We start from the raw sequence: 26,587 nt of genomic DNA, 5'->3' as shown, positions 1-26,587 counted from the left end.
AGACGAAGGTTCCCAGGCAGGAAAGCAAACATGAAGGAAATTAGTAGTGATCCATGATGGACTCTTCATGACCCTCCACCACATTGGCATAGCGAAGTCATTCTTTAGTGCAGTTGATGTTATGAATAATTATTCATGTGATTGATGTTTTTCCTGGAGAAGACATATAATATCGATGAACCAGGAAGAAACAAGGTTACCCTTTGCAGTGCCCACTGTTAACTATTATTAACATTTTGGGGTGTATTCTGTCAGAAATTTGTTTCCCACACATATTTCTTGTTTGTAAGTTAGGGTTACTTCTGGGTATGGTTTTTAAAAATCTGATTTTTTTTTCATTTAACAGTATAGTGTAGCCACATTTCCCGCTAATAGATGATGCTCTACAACACCACTTCTAGAACATTCATTTCATAGGTGAAACCTGCAATATTTGAATCATCTTTAAGAGTTAGGTGCTCCAGTCATTTTGAGTCTGTATTGGCTACAAAACCCTGAGATAAAAGTCTTTAGGAACATGTCTTGTAATCCCCCAGCATCCAGTTTGTTCCTTAGTATTTTGTCTGACTCTCAATAAATATTTATTGGCAAAGATTTTTGTTGGAATTAATTTGGAGCTGTAGGATTTCGGGTCAGTGGGTGGGCATCTGTAAGCAGATTCTTGTTCCGGTAGCTGATTGGCTTTTCAGCATGGCTGTGCTAATTTCTAATGCCATCTTAACTGGAACTGTCTCTGTCTCTATCTCTTTTTCCCCAGGGCTAGGGATCAAACTCAGGGCCTTGTGCACACTAGGCCCATTCCAGTGTGAGATTTCCCACTTTAATACTGGAAGTTCTATTTCCCAGGAAACAGACCTCTTAGGAAAAGAGTTACTATTTCCCAGTGCCCTTGGTGGCACTATATATTATTACATTAAAAATTTGTTTTTAGATTTATTTTATGTGCGTGTGTTGCTTGTGTGTATGAATGTGCACATACATGCCTTCCCCATGCTTGCAGGGTGCAGAAGAGGGTGTTGGATCTTCTGGAACTAGAGTTACAGATGGTTGTGTGCTTCCATGTGGGTGCTGGGAAGCAAACCAAGTCCTCTGTCACAGCTACACGTACACTTAACTTCTGAGCCAGCTCTTCGGCCCCTGCCATTCCATTAGAAAACACGAATAAAAGGGCTCCCTTTGATTACGGGAGACCCGGACCTGTGTTCACATGCTCTTTGGTTGGTCACTTAATCACCTCTTTGGGCAGTGGTCTCTTCTTTTGTCCGTATTTTTTTCCCGTTGAGTTGTTCATAGTTGAATTGTTCGTCCGTTTGTGCACTAGCCTTTCCTCTGAAGCGCTGCACCTTGACTGTAGTTGGCTGATGTTTTTCCTCACTGCCTCCCTTCCCATATTTCTGTGTTAGACACCACACCAGTCCTGTAAGCATCTGTGTTCCGCTGCTACAGCCCACCCTAAACCTCTCAGCTGGCCCATGACTCTCTTTGACTTTCTCTGTAGCTCCTAGTCGCAGTTGAAATCCTTTAACTCCTGCTTATGCCATCAGTCAGGAAATCTCCAAACATTCTTGCTTGTCACTTTCTAATGTCACAGTGGCTTATCCTTGAATCTGGGTTTCCAGTCACCTTTCTTGAAGCATTTTCTCAGAAACATCTGTGGGTATTCCCTATTCCACTTTCTTGGTTCCCCTAAGTCTGGAAATGTTTGGCTCTGCGCCAGAGAGTTAGAACTTGCTTAAGTAAAGGCCTCTAGGTCCTTTCTTCTAAGAGGCCCCTTGCTCTCCTGTTTTTACCGTTATACAAAGAGCACTGTTGACACTGCTTTCTCAGATCCCTTTGTGGAAACAACCAGGCTTTCTCTTCCCATCTTTGGAACTGAGGAATGTCCCCAGAGCTGCCTGGTTGTTCTCTCTGGGCAATGGTTCTCCACAGTAACTCCCTGAGCCATGTCAGTCTAGACACCATCGTTCCCTCGGCTCAAAGACATTTTCATTAAATATCTTTGGAATTGTGTTGTTTTAAATCTTCCTGAAATCTCTATTGCAAATAATAATTAATAATAATGATGCTAAGTACATAGTGTGCCTTCCTTCTGCCATAATGTGTAATCTGTCCAACACAGTTGTTTTTATTTCCTCTTTATTGCATATTTTTTTCATTCAAAGAAGTTTTATTGTTAGTAACTTGGGACCAGCAGATGTCCTTCAGGGAAAGGTTAAAGTCACTGTGCTGCACCCACAGAACACACCGGGATAGGATTGCTGTTGCTGTTTAGAGACCTGAGAGAAACAATGTAAGGGAGCAAAGATTTGCTTTGCTCACATTTTTAAGGGGTTCAGTCCGTTGTAGAGGGGACGGTATGACAGAGAGAAAGGCGGAGTGAGAGAGGGAGGGGAACAGAAGAGGTGGAAGAAACAAAGTAAAAGGAGGTGACTGCACTCTGCTCCCTGCCTGTCAACTCCAGAACCAAGATTGACCCTGGCAGTGCCGACTGTGCAACCAATAGTGACACTCTTGGGAGCTGAGAGTGACGGACTTGAGCTACCGAGGGTTCCGAGGCCGAAGAGAGAGAGACAGCTGTCAGAGGTTCTCCAGTGAATTAAGGGCTAGGAATCGTCCATTCTCTTTGTCTCGGGTTCTCTTCTCAGGTATCTGGGTGGTCTTTTAGCAGATCTCCCTCTGGGCACCCCTGCTGCTTCTGACATCTCCTTAAACAGCAGCCAAGCTGACTCTTTCTGGTGAACAAATCTGCTCACTGTCTTGCTGCCGAATGTTTGTTGAGTGACTGCACGAATGAGCAAACACTTTCAGAGAGCCTGGTGTGCTAAGGGCCAGTGATCTGTTAGTCAGGAATTCACCCACTCCAGTAAGCTACAGCCCACAGATGGACTCCAGTGGGTTATGGAGGGCAGCTTTTGTGTATGACTGGTTGGACTGAGGACCTTGACCAATGTCACCCATAACCAGTTTCACCCCTACACTGCTCTGCCTATTTATGTGTTGACTCACTACCTCAGTGATGGTGGTAGATTCCAGAAGAGCCAAGTTCTAGCCTAATGGTTTGACTCCCTCATTTCAGCAACAGTGCTGGGCCTGAGTCCCACTGGCCCATGTAGGGATCATACACTCATCCCAGTCACTGAAGAATGTAGAATGCGTGAACAGACTGGCTGAGGCCTGGGTCACACAGCCATCTCTAGAGTCATGTGAATCCCCAGAGTTGAGTCCGAAGGAAGGACGTGGAGGTCTTCTAATGGCAAAGAATGGTGAATGGAAGCTGGTTAGGCCGACTCTCAGCCACCCTCCAGCAGGGCCCTCATGGCTGCAGGGACAGCTGGGAGAGGCACAGACGGCAGCCAGTTCTGAGTAGCAGGCTTCACAGTGGGCCAGGAGCTCGAGGTACGAGAAAGCTTTTTTCAGATGGTGACCTGAGAACAGGCCAGTGTCAGTGCAAGAGTGAGGAAGACGAAGGGAGCATGAGATAAGGCTGGAGGAGGGTTGGGTGGGGCCACGGTGCCACCCCACAGCCCCGTGACAAGAACTTTGAACTTGGTTCCAAGGGCAGTGGTAGCTGCTGGGGCTGGGTTTGTCTGGTAAAGAGCTCATAGTGGCCTCCTCAGGAGGGAACAGAGAGCCTATTGGAGCTATTGCTCTTCCACACTGCCAAGGAGAGACGATGGTGGCTTAGATCAGAGCAGAGGCACTGTCTCAGATGGATAGGAGGTGAGACCTACATGAGTTGGTGACTGGTGGGTGGAGGGGCTGGTGAGAGGGCTAACGCTCCAGAGACCGAGCCCCGGGCACAGTGGAGAAGGGAGAGCTTCAGTACCTAGCTTCCAAGGCTCACTGTGGGAGGTAGTGTGGACCCCAGGTAGTGAGTTCTCACAGAACAAGGCTGGTTTAAGTCAGAGCCTCTAATCATGTGAGACAGGATGCTCACTGGGCGTGATCTGTTACACCTGGCCTGGCCTGTACTTCATTCAGTGGGACATGTCCTTTGAGCCATGCTCAGATGTGGCAATGAGAAGCTGTCCTTCCAAACGCTCTCAGTTTTACCACATTGCACACCTGTGGTAAGTGAGGCCCCTGCGTCATTCTATAGACTTAAGTTTTGAGGGGACCAGTACTCATCTTGGAGATGGAACCACTGAGGCTCAGACAGGGGGTTGTCTTCATTTCTGAAGGTGGCAGCAAAGTTATTGTGGCACTATAGTCTCCTCTGCTGACCTTCTGCTTTGATGGTCTGAGCTCCAGCCCAGCTGTCAGAGCAGAGGGCAGGCCCCTGGGGGAGTGTAGTAATAAACTACTCCTAGCAGCTAAAGCCTCAGGTCCGGGGCTCCCCGCTGTTCAGCCTGCAGCTGAACACTTCCCAGGGACTCTGACTGTCAAGACACAACCTGGCCCTGGAGCAGGAAGAAGCACAGTGGGTCAAGGATTGCTCCCCAAACTTTGAACTCTTAGGCCAGCATGTGGACAATTTGGATGGACCCAGGGAGGGGGATGGCATGGTGCCTGGCCACACTGTGCCATGACAGCTACACAAGGTCAGGCCAGTACTGTGCATGTGACAGTAAAGCGTGTTCCAGGCAGGATAGAGGAGCTTGCTGGGGCTGCTGGCAGGTCTCTGGGATAGCTCCAGGGGGTAGCCTTTGGCTTCCTACTTGCAGGGCTTCTTGTCTGTGGCTGGGAGCATTGTCATTGTGAGCAGGACAGAGTCTGGTATGCTGCTCAAGGCTGCTGAGATGAAGGACGGCAAAGCAGACATTTCAGAAGTGTCAGGTGGAGGCAGCGTATTTAGTTAGGAGCCAGGGTCTTAGAACCACTCCTCCCAGACTCAACACAAAACCAGCATTCTTGTCCAAAGGAGTACGAGATAGTTGATTCTGGAGTCAAATATGAATCATCAGCATCTAGGAAAACAGATTTAGATTGCCCCAAATATAGTATAGTGAGGTTTTTTTGTTTTGTTTTTCTCCAGTAAAAGAACAGAGAAAATCAAGACCCTAAGCTTTGCAAATCTCCATGCTGACGGGAGTTCCCATCAGTCATCAGCCTTGTAGACTCTTCAATATAAGGAAAAATTTCTCTCTCTCCCTCCCTCCCTCCCTCTCTCTCCCTCCCTCCCTCCCTCCCTCCCTCCCTCCCTCCCTCCCTCCCTCCCTCCCTCCCTCCCTCTCTCTCTCTCTCTCTCTCTCTCTCTCTCTCTCTCTCTCTCTCTCTCTTTCTTTTTTCCATTTATACCATGTCCCTTTTTATGTCTTACTGTCTGGACTCATCAGAAGAGCAAGCTATTCACAGCCTGCTGTCCATAAATGCCAGCTGTCAGCCTACTCGGGCAATTATTAGGCACGTCCATTACCCCTCAACAGATATATCACAACGAGCTTCCTGTTGACACCTGCCCTCCGGAGGAGTAGGCACAGAAACAACCTGCTCCCTGTAGTCCTGAGCAGTGGGTGTGACACACGTGGGCACTGATACTGCAGGTGGGGCTGGCCTGCCATGTACTCGCCTCCAGGGCCCTAACTAATGGCAGGTCACACACATCCTCTGCTCTGCTTCCAAAGCCATGCACTGCTCTTCTGGGTAGCAGCATTACATTGTATGGAGGTCACATGACAACAGGGTGGACGGAGGCAAAGAATGCATGCTTGGGCCCTTGGTGGAGGCTCTGGGATAGAGCAGAGACTCCGCTGGATCTGAAACCATACACTGAAGTTTCTTGACTGACCCCATGGTAGAGAGAACCTTTCTGCAGAGAATCAGTAGACCCCTCAATCACGAGCCCCCAGTGAGTCACAGCCCAGAACCCCCTAAATGGGCCAGCATACACATTGAGCATGTTCAAATGTCATTGTCAAAACTATTGTTCCCCCAGGTGGAATCTTCAGGGATAAGGGCTTCCATTTTCACATGGCTCTTTTTTTTTTTTTTTTTTTTTTTTTGTTTTTCGAGACAGGGTTTCCCTGTAGTTTCTAGAGCCTGTCCTGGATCTAGCTCTTGTAGACCAGGCTGGCCTTTAACTCAGAGATCTGCCTACCTCTGCCTCCCGAGTGCTGGGATTAAAGGTATGCGCCACCATTGTCCGGCTTCACATGACTCTTGACAGGGTCTTGGGACAAACTGGGGGCTGGAAGGGAAGGTATGCAGAGCCTGTGGCAGCAAGTGGAGCAGGGGGCAGCCTGTGTCTGGAGCCTAGAGGCCCCGCCTTTCATAAATGGGAGGTGGGTCCTTGCTGAGTCTTGGTTCTAGCTCTAGGAGCTGTCCTTGCGTCTCACTATACTTGTGAGTGTGGCTGTTCTCACATTCTTGGAGAATGTGCTTGTGGAACATGGTGGGAAAGTGAGTGGGGCTTGATCGTCGCTCTGTTCTGCTATCATGCCCCCTCCGTGGACTTCTTAATTTCTGCCTATTCACCTGTGAAATTTAGATATCAGACATCATATCTGATAAGGCTCTAAGGATTTAATGAATCATTTGGAAGGGCTCACGCCACTTGCAGTGCTGACACAGGATGACAAACAAATATCTGTTACACAAATATGGATTAGCAAAGGGGACTGGGTCCTAAGCAGCCATGGGGCACCAAAATGTCACTGCTCCCTCTGTCCCCATTCCTCCCACTAGGAGCAGTGCCATCATTGATGTTAGACCAATAAGCACTAGGCTGCCATGGATGGAGCCCGAGACACTCAGAAATTCCCGCACCAAGCCTAGCCACGCAGTTGCTCTGTTTCCTTGGCAAAGTCACCATCTCTGTGCCTCTTTTCACTGCTATAAGTGGGAAGAGATGGCTCTCCAGAAGAAGCAGCTTGACTGTGGTGATTGATGCACTGGTCCTATAGTAGGCTGTACTTTGAGGAGGGCATTGACTTTGCTGTTGGTGTTAGGGCAGTGGAGAGGCAAGAGGTAGTGGCTTCCCTGGGCTCCCTGGATGCTAGATTCTTCCCAGTCTGTCTTGGCTGGCTCCTCAGGGTTCCAGCCCTTCCTCTGCATGCCACAGTTCAGCACATTAATGAACCCTAATGCCCTGGGTTGGCAGAGCTGTGTTGCCCCTCAGAGTATGATGTCTAATTATGGCCTCATTCATCTGATGGCTGCCGTCCATCTCAACAGATTGGATGTTAGCTTTGCAAGTGCAGAGCCCAACCCATGCTGTCTGTAAGAATGGCCTTGGCTCCTTTTATTCCCCATAAGATGAGCACTGAGTACAGTTTTTAAGTAACCAGTCCCACAAGGAGTGTTTCGCATCATTGACCCGGCTGAGGACCCTCTTATAGCCACGGGCTTATGTGTGCTTGTGAGTGTGAGAGACACAGATGGGCAGGCAGGATCACAGCCAGAGATACCTTCATGAGGGAGAGGCCAAGGGACCATACTGAGCTCTGTTCTGGGGTTCTGGGAAGACAGGAGTATGGGGCTCTTTCTGCCCAATTGGGAGCCTTACTCTGGGCGCACCACCCACATAGGAACACAGCCAGGCTGCAGGGTCCAGCTGGGGGAGGGCGCAAGTGCTGCTTGCAGGAGCGGGGAAGCCCTGTGGTGAAAAGCGGGCAACCCTGATCCCTCCAGTTCTTCACATGTGAGGAGGGGAAGAGATCCCACTATTCACGATGCAGATGGAGATTAAATGAACTAATACAGGCAAAGCTCCAAGCTTGGGGCTTGGGCACAGAGTCTGTGTTCAGAAGGGGGGCCTAGAGTCAGCTCTCGGAGCACTCTAGATTCTGAAGGTGCCCCATTCTACAGATGAGGAAACCGAGGCTCAGACAGAGGCAGGGACTTACACAAGGAAACCTCACCATCCTGGGCTTTGTCTCTTGCTGAGTTCACACTGTCCCCTCTCTCTTGGTTGCTGTAATGGGCACTTCTTGGCAATTATGCTGTGGGGAGGAATATTAAGTTCTCTGTCTATCTCAGATTCTTCAGGGTTTGGTACACAACCTGTCCAATAAAAACATGTGTTTCCAGCTGTGCTGAACAGTGATGTGAGAAAGACTGAGGCCACCACTCCCCGACCCTGAGGGCAGCCATCTCCTGGGACAGAGCAGCATGGGGGGTGGGGGTGTGACAGGGCTGACTTGATGATTGGCTGGGTCTCAATAGGGAGGGGCAGCCTTAGCTCTGCCCTGCCCCAGCACTGGGAGACCTCAGGATGTGTGTGGGTCTCAGGGTGAAATCCACTGAGGAAGGATGGGCACCCCTCCCTCCAGAGTAGTACTTTTGGGGACCAGCTGGGGACCTGGGGAATGGATAGCAAGGGACCCAGGAATGGCAGTTTTAGTTGAATACAAGCCAGTCTCCAACTAGTGCACACTTTCTGCTAAAGGATTGGCTAGCCGAGGACTCTCCTCTTGAGACATCCTTGGGGGAAAGTGGTTTAGGAAAATCACAGACTTTTCTCTTTGATGAAAGCAAGAGAGTCAAGTCTCTCTTCTGAGCGGCAGTGGCCAGCTGAACTGGGTATGTGTTTGGGAAGGGCACTGGCTTACAAGAGAAGGAAGAGAAGGAGGACAAGTAGGAGGAGGAAGAGGAGGGATGGGTGATGCAAGGATTTTGAAAAAAATAAAAAATAAAACCTACCTCCATGTGGGAGGTGGAACCTGGTCATTTGGTCCTGCTTTTCCCAGCAGGTACCGCTCCCCTGGGGAACTTGGGTAAGTCCATAAATAGCTCCTACTGACACAAAGGAGCTCTGTCTGGGGAAGGCAGCCGCTTGACTCGCCGGCCGGCTGCCTGCCCGCCCGCCCTCGGGAGGAGCGGGGTGGAGACCTGGGCGGGTGGCCGGCAGGAGCTGCAGCTAGGAGTCGCCTGGGTTCTTGCTGAACTGTGCTGGGTAGGTGCCTTCATGACAAATGTGTATCTGCAGTGGTGGTGGGCAGCGGGAGGGTCGTCTTCTTCTGGATGCCCCGATCCTGGTTTCTATTGTTTCTTCCCCAGGGCAGCCATTGAGAGACATTTTGCAACCAAACCGGCTCAATTCTGTTCTGGTGTGTGTGTGTGTGTGTGTGTGTGTGTGTGTGTGTGTGTGTGTGTGTGTGTGTGTGCGTGTGTGTGCGTGTGTATCTGTCTCAGGGAGCGGTAGCCCCTCAGGGGTAGGGAACAGGCTTCCACTGTGTGCTGTTTCTGTTTCCAAGCTAGCCAGCAAGCTTTTCTTTCTAGGAGAGACCAGGAATGTTTGGTGACCAGTTGGGACACTGCATGGGGCAGGAGGTTGGTTATTGTGTCGGGGTTGCTGGCCATACACCAAGAATCACTGGGGATGGCAGGTGGGGAAGAGGTGGACTCCTAAGCCTGTCTTGGGGGAGTTAATGCTAGTCTCTGAGATCTGCCTTTGAAATCACAAGCAGTGCCCCATGAGCTCAAAGCCACCACCCTATCCTGCCAAGAGAAGAGCCTGCACCTGCTCCCATGGCTCCAGCTGAGACCCAGTCATTCTCAGAGCTAGCCCCTGTGAGTAGTCAGAGACTAGATCTGCTCTCAACTTGGAGGGTTCATGTCTTTACTCTTGTCCCAAAGGAACCCCAAGTCTTGGGCTAGAATGGGATCCTGAGTCCAGAGAGAGGAGAAGACTTGACTAAGTTCAAGCAGCAGGTCTATGACTGAACCAAATCAGGAAGGAGGACCTCTGCCTCCCAGAACAGTGAGGGCAGGACAGGACACATGAGAAGCCATTACCTAGCCCCGAGCTACAGGATCCTACTTGAGTCTGGCATTATTTGCTCAAGACTCCTGACTTAGCCGCCAGGCCCCTCAGCAACTCTAGAAAAGTATTTCCCATCCAGACGGTCTCTGGCTTACACTGTGGGCACTTTGCTCCTTGTTCAGGTGACTGGAGTGGTTGCACACCACCAAGAGCTGCAGCGGCTTGCTCCTCTGATGCTGGCATGATCTCAGCCAGAGTCAAAGTTTCCACCCAGGCCTTCGGAGTCCTCTGTGTCCAGCCAAGGGCCACCTCCCCTCTTCCTCAGCTCTAGCATGTGGCATGGTTTAGCCCAGGGTGGAGAGCCTCTAGGGAGCCAAGTTGCAGAGTAGGGGCAACTCGGGCCCAGCCTGGCATCTGAGAAACAGGAACATAGTGAGGATGGAGGCCATGGAGACAGTGACACCCTGTCGGGAATTCTCTGGGGCTTTAAGCCAGGATGGTCCATTAGGCTCCTGATTAAAGGTATTAGTATCAATGAAAGTACCGTGCTTCTCGGCTTGCGTACCTGCCTTCCCGGTTTTCGTGCATGCTGTTTCATTGGCCAAGAAAGCCCCTCTTTTCTGTTCTCTCTAGATCTTAATTTCACCTAACTTCCATACCTGGAGTGAACACAGCTGTCTACTGGTGGTAGCATCTCCAGTGGCTGCTTGTGTCCTATTTATGCATTATGTGGATTTTATTCATCTCTTAGTCACCCATGAACCCAGCTTTCTCCCAGGGCGTGGTTGGAGAAGGGTGTTGAGATGCTCTGGTGAGCTAGGGTGTTTTGTTTCCCCTGAAGGCCATGCTCCGATGTCCAGGTCAACTCAGACTGTTCATCCAGTCTCTGTGACTGACAAGAGAGTGGACACAGCCAGGAAAGGACCTGGCTTCTTAGGAGGAGCCTTAGTCTCTACACATGTGCAGATATGGAGGGCCAAGGAGTTGAAGGTTGGGTTTGGTGGGAAGTGAGGCAGGGAGAATTTTTACTTAAGCCTGCCTAATGCCATAGAAAGAGCCTATTCAGGGGTCTTACTGTGCTGGATGGTGACCATACTGCAGCCCAGTCGTCGATGGTAGAAGGTCCAGCCCTGAATATACCCATTGTAACAGTCATGCATTGTCCTTTGCACAGACTACAGGGGCTTGGGGCTCAGCTTCTTGGACCACTTTGGAATGGTCATTGCTTGGGCTAGATCTGCCAGGGGTCTGCCTGGCTCTCAGAAGAGGCATGGCTAGAGAGGGTAAGCCCATGCCCAGACAGATCCCTGGGGAGCTTAAATGCTGCTTCCTATTTGGTCTCTGAGTCTCTGGAGCTGCTGGAGTCTGTTTACCTTCTGAATGGAGAAGAAATTGAGACAGAAAGGAAACGCTCACCTGAGGCTACATGGGACCCAGGATCTGGTTGCTCAGTCCATGTCGCTCCCATTGCATTGTATCTCGGGGTATATGTGCTTCATATTGGAGCGCGCACTCTCTCTCTCTTTTAGACTCCCCAGAGACACACTCCTTTTGGACCCTTGGGCTTACTGATTGAGCTTGCTGATCTCTGGAAAATCAATGTATGTGGTAGAGGAAGTCCAGGAGACCCAGCTGTGTCTCATACCTGCTCAGTGCACCTTAGGGATTCACTGTTTCTAGCTTATGTTTCTAGCTTAGTTCCCCTTTTGGAGCAGCCAGGGACTGGATCAGATATTGCTAGGCACGTTTCCGCCACTGGATTCTCTGGTTCCCTGCAGATCTAGGTTCAAGAGTCAGGGTCAAGACAAGGCTCAGTTTAGAAGCAGCCTCTGACCTCATTGTGCCTTACTCAGGCGCCTCTGGGTAGAAGCCTTCTCATGCAAGCTGCAACCAGGCCCCGGCTAGGAGGTTTGTTGTTGTTTGTGGAGCCTGTCCGTTTCCAAGATGTCATTGCTCGGGGAAAACCATCATTCCTCCCAGGGATAAACAAGGCTTCTATGGCTCATCCCCTAAGTCCAGGGAGGTTGGAGCCACTCACAACAGGCCCAGGGAGCTGATGCCTGTCTACCCCCACCCCACCCCTTCCCACTTTACAGAACCACTAGTGAGCAGAATGGGGTGGAGGGGGAATGCACCATCAGCCACTTGGGAAATCAGAAGGTCTGGGCACTGAGGAATGGATGTGTGGAGAGCTGCCAGGTGTATCCTCTACCCCAGACTGCCCAAGTGTCTCCCTTCTGGGCAAGAAGGCCCAAGCTGCTGCCACCCAGGCTTCCAACTTAGGGAAATGGGCTGTGTGGTGAGTTACCCGGATTGGAGGGAGGAGCACTCACCATCTGTGCTGTGTGGTGAGTTACACAGATCAGAGGGAGGAGCACTCACCATCTGTGCTGTGTGGTGAGTTACACAGATCAGAGGGAGGAGCACTCACCATCTGTGCTGTGTGGTGAGTTACCCGGATTAGAGGGAGGAGCACTCACCATCTGTGCTGTGTGGTGAGTTACACAGATCAGAGGGAGGAGCACTCACCATCTGTGCTGTGTGGTGAGTTACCCGGATTAGAGGGAGGAGCACTCACCATCTGCCCTGTTGTTTGTTGGCATGTTAGCCTTGGTCTGATAACAGAACCTAGAAATAGGTGGCAGAGGGTGAGCGGACATGAAGAGGGACAGAGAAAAGGCTGGGTGGAGCCTCGGAGAGCCGAATATCTGGCTGGAACCTTGAAACAAAACTAGAGGAGGTTAGGGAAGGAGCCATAGAGTAGAAGCTGCCATGGATTGTAACTGGTGTCCAGCCTGGACACGAATGCTTCCCTGAAGAGACTGTAATTGATAGAGTTCCCAGTTGGTCCAGATAGCAACTTGGTTCTGTTATTTTTGCCTCTCTCCTTCTGTCCCCCTCTCTACCAATCCCCTCTTCTTCCCCCTCTACCAAGCCCCTCTCTTTTTCTCTCATTCTACTCTCCTTTTCTGTCAGTCCTGTTAATTTCTCTGTGTAACACCCTTTCTGGGTCTTGGAAGCCTGGGTAGGTAAGGAGTAGTGAGATGGGCGTGTTGGTGATCTGCTGTCCATGTCCTGGCGAAGCTTCAGGTGTCACCTGGACAGCAGTGAGGCTGTCTGATCATGCACATGCATTCCTGCCCACCCTAGTTCCCCCACCTCATTTCTACAGGGATACGATTTTTGCCTCTATGTACAGACTACCTTCCAGCCCAGCCACATGCTCCTTATCTATAGAGGCGGTCTCATGTGACTTATAGGGACTTCAAGGCAGTGGCTTCACTTCACAGTATGTATCGCTCCTGCCTGTGGTTCCTCTGGCAGTTGTCAACCTCACCGACCGAATGAGATGAGGAGGAATCCTGCCTATGGATGTCTTGTCTCACAGGTGGTTGTTGCTAAATACAGCCATGTAGATGAGGTGCCTAGGATGGGGGCACTGACACAGAAGGTGATGGGGGTGCAGGCAGCGGCTTTTTGGAGGGGTAGTTGAAATGTGTTAGAGAGGTGTAGTAAAGGTAAGGAGCTCACGGGGAAGGATCTGCTGTCTCCAGCAGAGAAGACACTGTTGATGGCTTTGTAACTCTAAGCCTAGTGTACTAGAGAAGGCAGACGAGAACACAGCCAATGAGTTTTCACCAAATGAGCACACCATTCTGGTCAGACAGAAAACATCCCATCCAGTACACTGGGAATGTTCCAGCGTGCCCTCCGTCACTGTGGTCCCTCCGTCACTGTGGTCCTGGTCTGTCTCTGACTGCTTCCTACCTTGCGCTTTGGATAAACGAGGCCTTGAGTCCATGCTCTTTCATGCGGACTTCTTTCCCTAGCACTTTCATGGCGACTCAGCAACATGTCTCAAGTTTTATTTTGTTCATTCTATTACTATTTACTGTCTTTCCCTAGATGTGTACCTCAGTTTACCCCTTATCTATTTATATAAATGTATGTATTTATATAAATATATATTTACATATATATTTATATATTTAACAATGTTTTGAGTATTTTTAATTCCAGGCTGCAATGAAAAGTGTTGCAAGGGCCTCCTTGAACATGTCTTTTGAAACTCGTCCATCTTTCTTAGACATACCTATACTGTACAATAGCTGACTCACAGAGCTGTATATAATTAGCTGGGCAGATGCCATCACAATTCCCCTCTGCTTGGTGCCAGTGCACTGATGTTCAAGCCATATATGACAGCACCTGTTACCCCTTGTCTCAGCAACACTATTGATATCAGATATGGTGATATCTAATTGTGTTCTTAATTTACATTTCCTTGATGACTCATTAGGTCGTGGGTCTTTACATATGCTAATTGCTCATTTGGATAATCGCTGGCAAAGTACCTGTTCAAGCCTTTTCCTCACTTTCCTATTGGATCATGTCTTCCACTTTCCCCACAGGTTTGTGAGAGCTTAAAAAAATATTCTAGATGTGTGTTCCTTATTGGCTAAACACACTGAGAATATGTGTCCTAGTCTGGGGCTTACCTTCTTATTCTTGTCAGGGAATATTTGAAGAAAAGAGGGTCTCAATTTTAATACAGTTTAATCTGTTGCTTTTTTTAAAAAATGGGCTCCAAGTTCAGAAAGAGACCCTGCCCTGATAAATAAAGTGGGGGAACAACTGAGGAGACAATAATAATGTCAGCTTTGATTGTCCACACACCCACACATGAGTGCTCACCCAAAGTCATGTATGTCCACACACACGCACACACTTACATCACACACGTACACATTCAAAATAACAAAAAATATTAATAAGTAAAACCCAATACAATATGAATTCTAGGTGGCGGCGGTTACCTCCATCTGTGTACACATCAGTAGGTTTAGTTGTCAGAGTTATTGTTATACAATATTGTTTTGAGGATAATTGTCTCAGATGTCGTGGCGTGGGTGTGGGTTCACACAAGTCTGTGGAAAGATGTCTCAGGGATACCTGGAGAATGAACTTAGCCTTTTGCAACTAGAGGGTTGTCCAGCCTCGATGGACTGAAGCCCTTTCCCTTTGCCCAGGACATTTTTATTTTTTCCATATTTACAGTTAAGCCAGTTGATTTCCATATGCTCAACACAACCTGAATGAAGCTTCCAAAAGTACAGCCAAGTGCAAATTCTCCATTCATTAGGTACCACAGTTTTCCAGGTTCCCTTAAACCAAGTTTTGCATAGGCTTTGCATCCTTGGGAAATTATCAGACGAGATTCAAAAAGATGACAAAAGGTATCTGCTAAACCAAGTATGGATTAGGGCAGGGTGCTAACTCTGGAGCTAGGCCGGGTTAGTTTCTAACTCTCCTGCCAAGCTGGCAGGAATTCTGCTACAGATAATGATGAAGAATAAAAGTCTATACATTTTTACTATAGATGAAACTTTTTTAAAAATTTTCAACCTGTGGTTGGCTGATTCTACAGACATAAAACCTGCAGATAGTTTTAAACCATTTTATGTTACATATTTAGACCCGAAACCCGTCTGGAACAGATTTTTCTGCACAGCGTGATGCAGAGATCCAAGTTCATCTTCCCAGAGGAGATGCTCAACTTACCAAAAAGACAGTCCTTCCTCTCTGTGGGATATTGTCACCCCAGGAGTAATCAAGAGAGCCAGATGCAGACCTGTGGCCAGGTGAACTGCACTTTGGAAGGATGATGGGGAGGCATTCTGGTGTGAGTGACAGCTCCAGAGCAGGTGCAGAGTGCCTGAGAGAGCATGCGGCTGCAGGCGCTGTGGAGCTGGGGAAGAGGAGATGTCTTAGTGGCGATGTGGGAAGAGAGAGCACACAAGAGCATCAGCAGATTTAGCCGTCTCTAGGGGTGAGAGGGTTAGGAACAGGAGAAGGATTTGCTCAGGTCTGTGTGAGACTGAGGGGGTAAAAGTCCTATGACTGGATAGCCGGAAGATGGGTTTGGAGCAGACCCAACCAAACCCAGCCCAGCATCACCCCTCCCAGAGAGGGTGCATCTGTTGGGACTCAGTGGCCCGCCTGAGGGCCTGTCAAGGTGACCTTGAGCTGCAGGCCTGCAGCTGAGTCTAATGTACAGTTGTGAATCCCAGGCCTTCCATCACTTCCAATATTAGTCACCAGGGCCCCCAGCACCACAGACTCTGAAGGCGGAGGATGGATCTGCCTCTCCTCCTTTTTGGTCTTCACTGAGGCCCAGCTATGCATCAGGTCAAGATCTTACCCCTCTGAGTGGGCAGATCCTAGAAGAGTAATGCCCAGGGGAGGAGTGGCTTGGCTAAGGTCTCAAAGGGAGCCCAAATGACTGAACTCAAGAGAAGGCTAGGGGTATAGGCCGGCCCCGTCCTGTGATTCTGAGGCCTTTAGTGCAGGCCTCAGTTTCCTGCCTTGAGCTAAGCAGCTGTAATACTCCTAGGCTGTTTTAAGGAACAAAGTGTGTTAAGTGTTCTGTCCCAGAACTAAAGGCAGGGGTGTGAGCTGAAGTGTCTGTGATGGTGATCCCCATAGGCCTAGGAATATGAATGCGGTGTTTGTAGGTGCTCCCTGAGCACCCATGTGCTGGGATGTGGGGACTTGGCGTTTGAGTCACTATGCTTCACTTAAAGCAGCCCCGCCTTTAAAGCAGGCTGCACATGATCTCAGAGGTGCTGGAGATGGGATCCCAACCCCAGTTTGTCCCACTTCTTCACCACAATGACTTCTGTCCCATCATTTCTAGCTTCCGTTCACTAAGTTCACTAAGTTACTGCTTAGTGAAGTGTAGTGAGGGCTTGGCCCATGGTGCCCACCTGTAAGCAGAGGATACCACCATGTGCTGCACACTGCTGTGCACCAGCCCTCCATCCTCCTACCCCACCGTGGCACACTAGCACATGGCTAGGAGATGGGCGTCAACCCCAGCTTCCCTACCTAGTCTCGGTTGCCAGCCTCAGGACCACAGTTGTATTTGTGCCCTTCCCTGGGTCTTCTTGGCACGGCAGAGCCTTTTGGTTCCCGGTTGATGAACCTAGAACAGGATGGTGTAGGAAAGCCTTATTTGCAGTGGATATGGGAAGGAGCTGGTTTGCGAGGGTCTCTAGGTATGTGGCATTGTAAACCACACTCCGACGTCATACATACTTGACTCAGATTCCTGCCCTCCTGTGCCCAGTCACTTGGAGCAAGGGCAGGCCCTACCCGTGACACTGCTTGCTATTGCCCAGCACAGTTTCTACCCCATGGGCATGCCGGAGGAATCCTTGGAAGGAAGGGAGGAAGAAAGGAAGCAAAAGCAGTCAGGAAAAGACCATGATGGAATATCAGAAAGAGAAGGCTTTGAAGGGCGTGTGTGTGTGTGTGTGTGTGTGTGTGTACATGTGAGTACATGCTAATAGCTCTACTGCCTCAGATCCTCTTCCTGTGTGTTCTTGTGAGCCCCGGCTAATTGTTCCTCAGATGCCCTGGCTGAAGGGCTCTAGGTGGTAACTCTAGGCTCCCTTGCCAGCTTCCCCTGTGCTGGCTTTATGGTCCAGGCAGGCCCTGCTTTGGCTCATGAGGATTGAAGCCCTGGCTCACTTCCTACCCTCACTCCTCAGAGTTGCTCAGCAGATGCCTTCAGAGCCCAGCACATGCCAAGGCCTGCGTTAGGCACTGGAGCCAAAGACCAACAAGATCTACCTCTGCCCTGAAGGTGCCAGGTCTCTAGGGGGAGAGACGTGGGGGAAGGACCAGGGCCCTGCCTCAGGGGAGAGGGGTGGGCAGTGCTTTCAGGGGAGGGGATGAAAAAGGGATGGGAGGAGACTCTGTGCTACCCCTGGACGTGACTTAGAGATCTGACTGTGGTTCTGCAGGGCAAGGTCTAGGTGTGTGTAGGAAACAGAACCTTACTCTGAAAACTGTCTGCTTGGCTCTGGAGGGGTAAGGAAGGCGGGCCTAGAAATAGTGGAAATGGATAGCAATGATGACGGTGGGACTGGGAGTTGTTCACTGAGCGCTGCTGCTCACCCACCTCCATGGCCTACCTCTGCTTGTGCTTGCTCACTTCCTGCAACCCTAGGGGGTCAGGTCCATTGGCCGCACTCGGAAAATAAACAGAGTCAGAGGCCAAGTGACTTGTCCAAGATCAGAAAGCAAATTAGTAGAAGAAACTCTGAGGGAAGAGGGGTGAGAAGGGTAGGGCATGGTCCCAAGAGCCGAGTGCTGCTTTCACAGTAAGGTTGGTACTCCCAAGCACACCCAAAGCCCTGGGGCAAAGATCAGGACCTTCTCCAGCAGTCTGTGCTGGAGTCCCCATCCTCTGCCTGCCCCCATTTCCTCCTCCATGAGCCTCACCTGCCGTTCTTGCTACCTCAGCTCCCACAGCCCCTGGGGCAAGGCTGGGGTGGCGCAAGGTTGGCCTGGCTCTTCATTCCAGTCTCTCCTCCACAGACCTGGCACCTCTAAGGCAGACATGTCTTTTCTGCTGTTTGGCTCCAGTGCCTGGCACAAGCCTTGGCACATGACTGGGCTTTGTAAGCATTTTCTGAGTTACTCCAGAGGATGGGGGAGAAGGAATGAGCCAGGGCCTGGTCCTGACCACTAGGGAAGTACAACCTGGTCTTGTCATGGAGGTAGAGATCTGACGGAGGCTCATAACGTCTTTCAGGGCTACAGAGTTTGGACTTGGAGAGGCACTGGGGGAGTCACATGAGAGTTCTAAACAACGAAGTGGTTAAGTTCAGACTTCCAAAAGACAATTTTTTTTTCCAGCACAGCACAAAGTATGGCCTGAGGAATCTGCACTACCTTTGGGAGTGCCACACAATTTGGATGGGGTTAACGATGTGGAAAAAATGGAAAGATTCTTTAAAAAAAAAAATCAATAAGCACTTTTCCCCCTAGCAGTTTGAGGAATTAAGCAGAGAGCATATCATGTCTTGCTTTGCTGTTTGTCCCCTGGGTTCAGCTTGTTTGAGGGTTGCCTGAGGTTTGATGAGGGACCATCCTGAGGATTTGGTGCCTGGGCCCAGGTTTGGGGTGAGGTGGTGGCGGAAGATCCAGACAAGAGAATGACATGCAGGACTCTGTGCCACTGGTGGTGGCATCACACGGGGGCCCCAGGGGAGGAATGAACTCAGAATGCATCCAGTCAGGGGCATATGAAGCTAATGAAGCTGACTGATTTCCAGAAAGTGTTGTCCAGCTCCATCCCTGAGCTGCATGCAGTGCACCCCCCACCACCACTCTTCTCCAGTAAGCTGTGTGGCATGCCTCCTCCGAGTGAGCCTTCCCTGCCCTTTGTGCCACTAGCAAGGGCCTCCCAGTGCCCCAGCCCTCCTCACACAGGACGGAGCTCTTCTTTATGTTTGCAGGCTGTGGCTGGTATTGGTCTTGGGCTTTGTTGAGTGACAGCATGGTTGATGACTGTCCTTCCCTCCAGCCTGAAGGCACTTTGGAGCCATGGAGCCTGGGACAGCGTTTGGCTGTGAGTTCCTCTTGGGATGTGGGTGAAAGCCACCTGTGGACTCTAGCCTAAGGAGAGGAGGGTGTTCTCGACGGGGTGGTACATGACGGAGGTGTGGGGCTAAGATGAGGGACCTGGAACAGGCAGAGCAGGGCTCAGTGGACCAGTCAGAGGGAATCTACAGGCAAGTTCCAAGGCAAGCAGTGTTAGAGGTCATGGCTACCGTTTACTGGCTACTCAGGTGGGTTCACAGAGTTCACAGTGTTGAACTCTGGACACATGATAGCTCATTTTTCTTAGCAGCACCATGGTTAATATTTAAGTAGTTCTTGTTGTTGTTGTTGTTGTTGTTGTTGTTGTTGTTGTTGTTCTTCTTCTTCTTCTTCTTCTTCTTCTTCTTCTTCTTCTTCTTCTTCTTCTTCTTCCTCTTCCTCCTCCTCCTCCTCCTCCTCTTCTTCCTCCTCCTCCTCTTCCTCCTCCTCCTTCTCCTTCCTCCTCCTCCTCCTCCTCCTCCTCCTCCTTCTTCTTCTTCCTCCTCCTCCTCCTTCTCCTTTTCCCTCTTCTTCCTCCTCCTCCTCCACCTCCTCCTCCTCCTTCTTCTTCTTTTGTTTTTTTCTGTAGCTTTGGAGCCTGTCCTGGAACTAGGTCTTGTAGACTAGGCTGACCTCAAACTCACAGAGATCAGCTTGCCTCTGCCTCCTGAGTGTTGGGATTAAAGGTGTGTACCACCACTGCCCAGCGATAAAGTTGTTCTTAATCCTTTATTATAGCTGAGGAAATAAAGACGCAGAAACCCTAAGCCTAGGGTCTCTAAACCAAAAAGAATGAAGCAGGTTCAGTATCCAAAGCTGTTACCAGTGTGAGGGCTTGCCATTGTCCTCCCAGACTTTGACTATGCTAATGAATTGGGGGCTGGAAGACAATGATGTGAAGGGCAAAGGGACTGCTGGGCTCCAGGTTCTGTGTCTAGAAACCAGTCCTAGAGGGCTGGCTGAGGCTGGATAGAGGGATCTGGGTATGGGTCAAGTGTCTAAGGTTTGTGGAAGTCGATATGAAGCCAGAGACCCAGAAACTGGAGGCTCATGGACACAAAGTCCTTGAAGAGACAACCCAGCACAAAAGTCTGTAGCCTGGCAGGAGTTCTGAGGGCCTCCCCAAGTTTTGGAGAGCTTCTTGGCTCCAAGAATACTTTCTGTGGCCTCTTTGCACCATGGCAGAGAAAAACAGGTAGCCAGAGATCCCACAGTTAACAAATGAGGGGGAGAGGACCCCAGTTTCCTTGCTTTCCAACCAGAGCTCGTTTTGAACCCTTCTGACTTGTGAGGGCCACCCTGAGACAGAGGCAAACACCAGCAGCCCCACTCCCAGAGCAGGAAGTGGTTTTTGAGGGCATCTGCTATGCCTGGCACACGGTGGAGGCAATGAATCATCAGCGTGAGAACCCCAGGTCACCTGTGGGGTCAACGGGGATGGCTCCAAAGTCAGAGGTTGTGTGGTACTGGGCAGATCATCTCCAGCAGCCCACAGCTACCCCTGAAACCTAGTCGCTGGTGGGGTTCTGAGGTCAGCAGCCACAGCTGGTATGAGCAGGAGCTTTTGGGCACTATCGATGCCACCCTTCCTCAGCCTGCTATAAGCTCTGGATTACATTTGGGAGAGGATTTGATTAGGCCCTGGGCAATGGCTCCATTTAGAGATCCTGGCTCATTTCCTGTGGCTGCTAGCAGGCGAGACAAAGACAGAATTAACCCTGCTCCAGCCTAGCCAAAGCAATGATGGATGGAGGGATAGAGACCAGAAGGGAGAGGGACACTCTGGGGTGGGGGTGGGAATGGGCAGCAGCAGCCTGTGGTGCTTGGGACCTCGTGCCCTGACACCAGGCAAGTCTCCCTGTGCACTCTCTGGATTCTTGTCACCCCAGCCTGCTGCAGCAGCTTCCAAATTGAGTGTCCCCCAACTACGTGCAGTTCCTTGTACTGGAGCCCTCAGCACACCCTCGTCCAGCCTTTATTTGATTTCTTCCTTGTTCCCTGCTGCCCTCCCCTGCCTGTGTCCTGCCCCGTGCCCTCCCGGCACTGCTCTGCCCATGTCACATGTATGCATGGATGTATCATGTATACATGTGACAGGACAACCCACACCTGCAATTTATCCTGAGACCCGGCTCTTTTGCTCCTTGTATCCCCTCCTGCCATTTAACACTTCTGGGTTTTTCAGGTCTCCTGTAAGCTTCTCTAGAGTATGCCCTCAAGATGCTGTAACTCCAGCTAGCTCTCCTGAGACCACAACCTGCCCGCGGTGGTCACTGTACACACAGATCGTGCCTGGAAGCTTGGCACAGAAGGAGTAGTTCTGGGCCCTGTATGCAAAGCACTGACTGTGTGGATGGGCCTTGGGCACGCTCACAGCCTGCTCCCTCTCTCTCTAGACCCCACCTTGTGTGTGAGAGGCCTTGGACAGGAGACAGGAGTTTTAGTCCTGCCTTGGGGCCTCTGCTCCCCACCTCTTACATGAGACCATTCTGTCAGTGCGTCTCCTGGTCTAGACTGTGTAGCACAGAACCAACAGGCTCCTGAAAGCCCTCCCATCCCTCAGGGTAGGGCCCTCTGGGGACAGGCACCCCGCTGCAACAGCAGTTCCCCTCCTGGTTTTGTTTGGTTTGGCCCCAGACTAGGGCTGAGTTGACAGAGGCCGGCTGACTTGCATTTCTGGTTTAGGACTTGTCGCTGCACTTCCCCTAAGGGGATAGGGCGTTCTCTGCTCACTGGCACTGCGGGACAAGCCCAGGCCCTCCCCTTAGGCCCCCAGGAAAGGGGAAATTCACCTGACTCCACTGTTAGTGGCATTCTGTACTAGGCCTGGAGGGCACCCAGCAGCTGCTTCCTTCACCTCTCTCCAGGACTGTAAGAGGCAGGTGGAGGTTGGGTAATGGCGGAAGTGAGGCAGCGATGGGTGTGTGTGTGTGGGGGGGGGGGTACCATGAGCTTGTTGCAGGAGAATTTCCTTTTTTTGATGCAGCTCCTGCCTGGTGATGGGCGATGGGTTTGGGATCATGCTGCAGTCAGAAGCATGTATGCAGAGTAAAGCCAGATTTGGGCGCTGGCCCCAGCCTTGCCTCAAAATTGTACATGGTCACTTTGGGTCAGTCATTGAGGCAGGGACCCTCAGAGATCCTGTCTATCCCTGGATGTCTCTCTTTCTACTTGGGAACAGCCTGGAGAGGCTGAAGCTCAGCCTGAGGATTTTTTTTTTTTTTTTTTCATTCTGGAGTAGGAGGCTTGGTACCCAACAAAGACAAACCTTGATTCCGGATGTTTGGTTGTTTCTGCAGTTTTGTAGGGAAGACATGCTTTGAATTCAGAATTTCCCTCTGGATCATGGTTAACACAGTATCCACCATCAGCATGCACCTAGCACCTAATCTATAGCTCTCTCCAGTGTGCGACGTAAGTGTGGTGGACATTCCATTTCAAAAGTGGATACTTGGCAGCCCAGTGACTGGCTCTACCTGGCCCACCCTCTGTGAACTGAGCCCCTGGTTCTCAACTTTCCCACTGCTGTGTCTTTTAGTACAGTTTCGGGTGTGGGCAGACCCTCCTGGAGATGAATAGAGGGGCAGCGTTCCTAAGTGTATCGGAAATATGTGTTTTCCAATGGCCTTAGGTAAACCCTGCGACCCCAAAGGGGTCATGCCCCACAGGTTGAGAGCCTCTGGTCAAAGCTATGTGACTTTAGGATGACTAATGCTTTAGATTCTGAGGGGTCCCTGGGGGGTGAGGGGGGTCACCTCCTGGCTGGCTCCATGTTTCTCCAGGGAAGGAACCCCCATAGAGTCACTGGTGCCTGTCTTAAGCCTAGAAACCACAGCCTTGGGGTGTCCTCCCTGACCCGGGCCAGGTCACCCCATAGTCCCGTGAGACTTCCGCTTCCTCTCCCTGGCAGCACATTGTCATTTTCATGCATCTAGGTGTGGGTTCCTGCCACGGTGCACCTTCACATCCGCTCTGATGCTCCCTGGTGTCAGTGTGACCCCAGTCCTGAGTGTACAGCACGCTGAAGCTCTCCAGAATCAGAGAGGCCTAGCTGAAACTTCACTGAGCTTACCATCTTCAGGCATGGCCTTTTTGTCTCTGGGAAGCTGGGCAATAGTGGTTAGGGCATTGCTCTGGGGGCTTAGATTCCTTGTCCATCTGATGGCCTGCATGATCTCTGTAGCAAAAGGTCAGAACTCATATGCTGGAGTACCTTCTGTTGCGGCTCTGTACCAATGTGTTCTGAACATACATTCCCATGTGCTAAAGCTTCCTAGGGTGTGTGTGTGTGTGTTGTTGTTTCTTCTTTCATTAGTTTTGTGTAGATGTGGTTGTTTAAAGAATGAAAACTAGGCTCTAAGTAGGTCTAGCTGCTGCATTCCAAGCTCTGGAGTACAGCCAGGCCTCACCCAGGCCTGAGGCCTGCTTCCCGCCGTGTGCCTGCAGCACTGGGGACAGTGAGACATGGCATTCTCTAAGTTCTTTGGACACTGCTTCCTCTGAGATAGAAACATCTTACAGTCGTATTAGGGGGCAGTGTCTTTCTTTGCAAATGTATCCTACTGTCAGAAGCCTATAAGAGTTCACAGGGCCCCTTCCATGTGTGTGAGGCAGGAAATGATGCCTTTTATGTCTTTTCCACTCTCTCCTTCCTTCCTTCCTTCCTTCCTTTCTTCCTTCCTTCCTTCCTTCCTTCCTTCCTTCCTTCCTCCCTCCCTCCCTCCTTCCCTCCCTTCCTGCCTTCCTCCGTTCCTTCGTTCCTTCTTCCCTCCCTCCCTCCCTTTAAATTTCTGAGGTTATCAGGTGGATAAGCCTTCAGTGAGGTTCTGTGTGCCTGTGGCATCTGATCATTCCAGGTGTTGGACAGAATTTGAAAGCTGATTTTCATCTAGTTGACAGGTTTCAAATATATACATAACATTTAGAGCAAATTCTTGTTTGAATGATTCACTTAGATTCTTGTTTTTTAGTTGTTGTTTCTGGTGTAGTGACCCTCTGGTGAGATTCAAGATTGTTCCCCATGCTGAGAGGCTTGGGTTTGGTTCTGCTTCATGGTGGCAGAGACTGTCTGCTGTCCCCTTTACACACAGAGGCAAATAAGGACAGTGATGCTTCCCATGCAGAAGAGAGAGAGTCTGGGCTGGTGTGACTCCCACCCGGGTAGCCAGTACGCTGTACACAGAGCAAACTAGGCAGAAGATCCTACAGCCCAGTCCTGGGAGTCTTGGGCTTCTGTCTGACTCTCAGACTGACTGTGGGGTTCTGGTATTGGTACCATCAGCCTCTGTGGTACTGGCTCAGACATAGACTCTGGCATCTCTGAGCCCCCTCCTCTGAGCCCCCTCCTCTGAGCCCCTCCTCTGAGCCCCTGTCTTCTTCTTTCTGTGCTGCAGATGTTTGAGACAGAGGCAGATGAGAAGGAGATGCCCCTGGACGAGGGGAAGGGGCTAGGTGCCGAGGAGCCTACACCCACCAAAGACGTCCCTCCCAGCCAGGAGCTTCCTGTGGGGCAAGACCTCCCACCCAGCAAGGACCCTTCTACAGGGCAAGAAGCAGCTCCTGGCCCAGAGTCACCACCCAGTAAAGACACAGCTACCTGCCAAGAACCCCCTCAAAACTCAGAAACCTCAGAAAGCAAGGACTTCCCACCATGCCAGGGATCTCCTCCAACCACAGAACTCCCATCTTGCCAGGACCCTCTGCTCTGCCAAGAGCTGCCTGTCATCCTAGAACCCTCTGCTTCAGTCCAGAACTTTCCACCATCTCAGGGGTCTCCTCACAGCCAGGGCTCCCCGCCAGAGAAGGTCCTTGATGAACAGACCACCAGCTCCGGGGAGCAACCAGCAACCACTGCAGCTGTATCCTCAGCCTCCAGGCCTAACTTTGTGATCCCCGAGGTCCGGCTGGATAGTGCCTACAGCCGACAGGATGGGGCCCATGGGGGCAGCTCTGGTGAGGATGAGGAGGCAGAAGAAGTGGAGGAAGACGAGGAAGAGGACACCAGCGATGACAACTATGGGGACCTTGGCGAGGCCAAACGCAGCAGCCTGATTGAGACTGGCCAAGGTGCTGAGGGCGGCCTCTCATTGCGTGTGCAGAACTCGCTGCGGCGCCGGACGCACAGCGAGGGCAGCCTGCTGCAGGAGACCCGTGGGCCCTGCTTCTCCTCTGACACCACCTTACACTGCTCTGACGGTGAGGGCACCACCTCCACCTGGGCCATCCCTTCACCCCGCACCCTCAAAAAAGAACTGGGTCGTAATGGAGGCTCCATGCACCACCTCTCCCTGTTCTTCACTGGGCACAGGAAGGTAAGAAGAGGAGCTGGGAGGAGGGCAGGCGATGGGGATGGGGAGGGCTATTCCGGCAGCTGTGGGAAGGCCTCAAGGTACCAAAAAGGAGAAGCCATATGTTCAGATGTTCTGTTTCCCAGATCCGTAGTCCGGTGGTCCCCACTGAAGACTGAGAAGGTGTGGTTTGGCCCAGAGCATTGTGCATTTGGATTTAAAGGTCCGAGATAGTATCTGGAAAAATAAAGTATTGCAGGGCTCAGAAGATGGCTGTAGGTGAAACTCTTAATTGGTTCCACAGAACCCATATTAAGCTAGATAAGGTAATGCACCTCTGCAATCCCAGTGCTCCTAAGGCATGATGGGAAGTGGCCGAGAGGATCCCTGGACACTCACAGGTCATCTAGACTGGTACCAGCAGCAAACAATGAAAAAGACCCTGGCAAGGACCGATGCCCAGGGTTATCGCCTAACCTCCACACATACCCCGCCACCCCCACCTCCAAAGAAATATTTTGATTTTGATCTGGTACAGGCCTAGCCAGACTAGATTTATTAGCTAACAACATAGATGGCCCATGTTTATTCTAAGCAATTCACACCAATACATTAATCTGCTCAATAGCTCTGTGCACTAAAGTATTTTGTGCCCATTTCACAGATGAAAAATCTGAGTCCCAGAGAGGTTCTATAACTTGACCCAGATCACATAGCTTACAAGTGTCTGAACCAGAATCAGAACCTGATTCCAAGACCAGAACTCTTAAGAACTCTGCTCTTTGCCTTGTGCAAATGTTTATAAACAGGCTAATCAGTGTTTATAGTTTTCTGCTCTACCCTCTGCTCAGTGCCACAGCAGAGGCTGCAGAAGTGGTGTGTGTGTGGGGTGGGGGGAGGGCAGGGGTGATGTCAGCTGGGGAAGAGAAGGAACAAGCTTTCTGCATGGGCTGGGTACTTGGCCTAATGGAACAAACCACACTGTAGTCTTTATGTCCAGCAGCCAGTGTGAGCCCAAGTTCTATTCCTTCCCTGTAGTGTGGCCTTGAGTGAGTCACCAGCTCCTCTGAGACCTGCTCTTCTTCCCTGAGAAGTAGGACTTGGTATCTTTGTGTCTCTGAGTGGTGAGGATGAACTGAAGCCTGGGCTGAGGACATTACTGATATCACACTTTGGAAGAAGCCCTCAGGGAGCCCTGCTTCTGCTTCTTTACTTGAAGTGCATC

General features: G+C 50.7%; 1 protein-coding gene across 3 annotated transcripts in view; it reads left to right on the top strand.

Annotated features, from left to right (window-relative positions):
* Nucleotides 1-26,587, top strand: part of Rgs3 (regulator of G protein signaling 3) — a 120,917-nt gene that overhangs the window by 82,562 nt on the left and 11,768 nt on the right. For all 3 annotated transcript variants that reach the window (XM_038333008.1, XM_038333007.1, XM_038333009.1), the window contains one exon: nt 24,469-25,386. In XM_038333008.1, coding sequence (XP_038188936.1) covers nt 24,469-25,386 — 918 coding nt within the window. The remainder of the gene's footprint in view (nt 1-24,468; nt 25,387-26,587) is intronic.

Source organism: Arvicola amphibius, chromosome 6 (assembly GCF_903992535.2).
Source record: "Arvicola amphibius chromosome 6, mArvAmp1.2, whole genome shotgun sequence".
NCBI classification, from domain to species: Eukaryota; Metazoa; Chordata; class Mammalia; order Rodentia; family Cricetidae; genus Arvicola; species Arvicola amphibius.
Note: the sequence above shows the minus strand (reverse complement) of the source record. Positions and strands in the feature narration are given on the sequence as shown.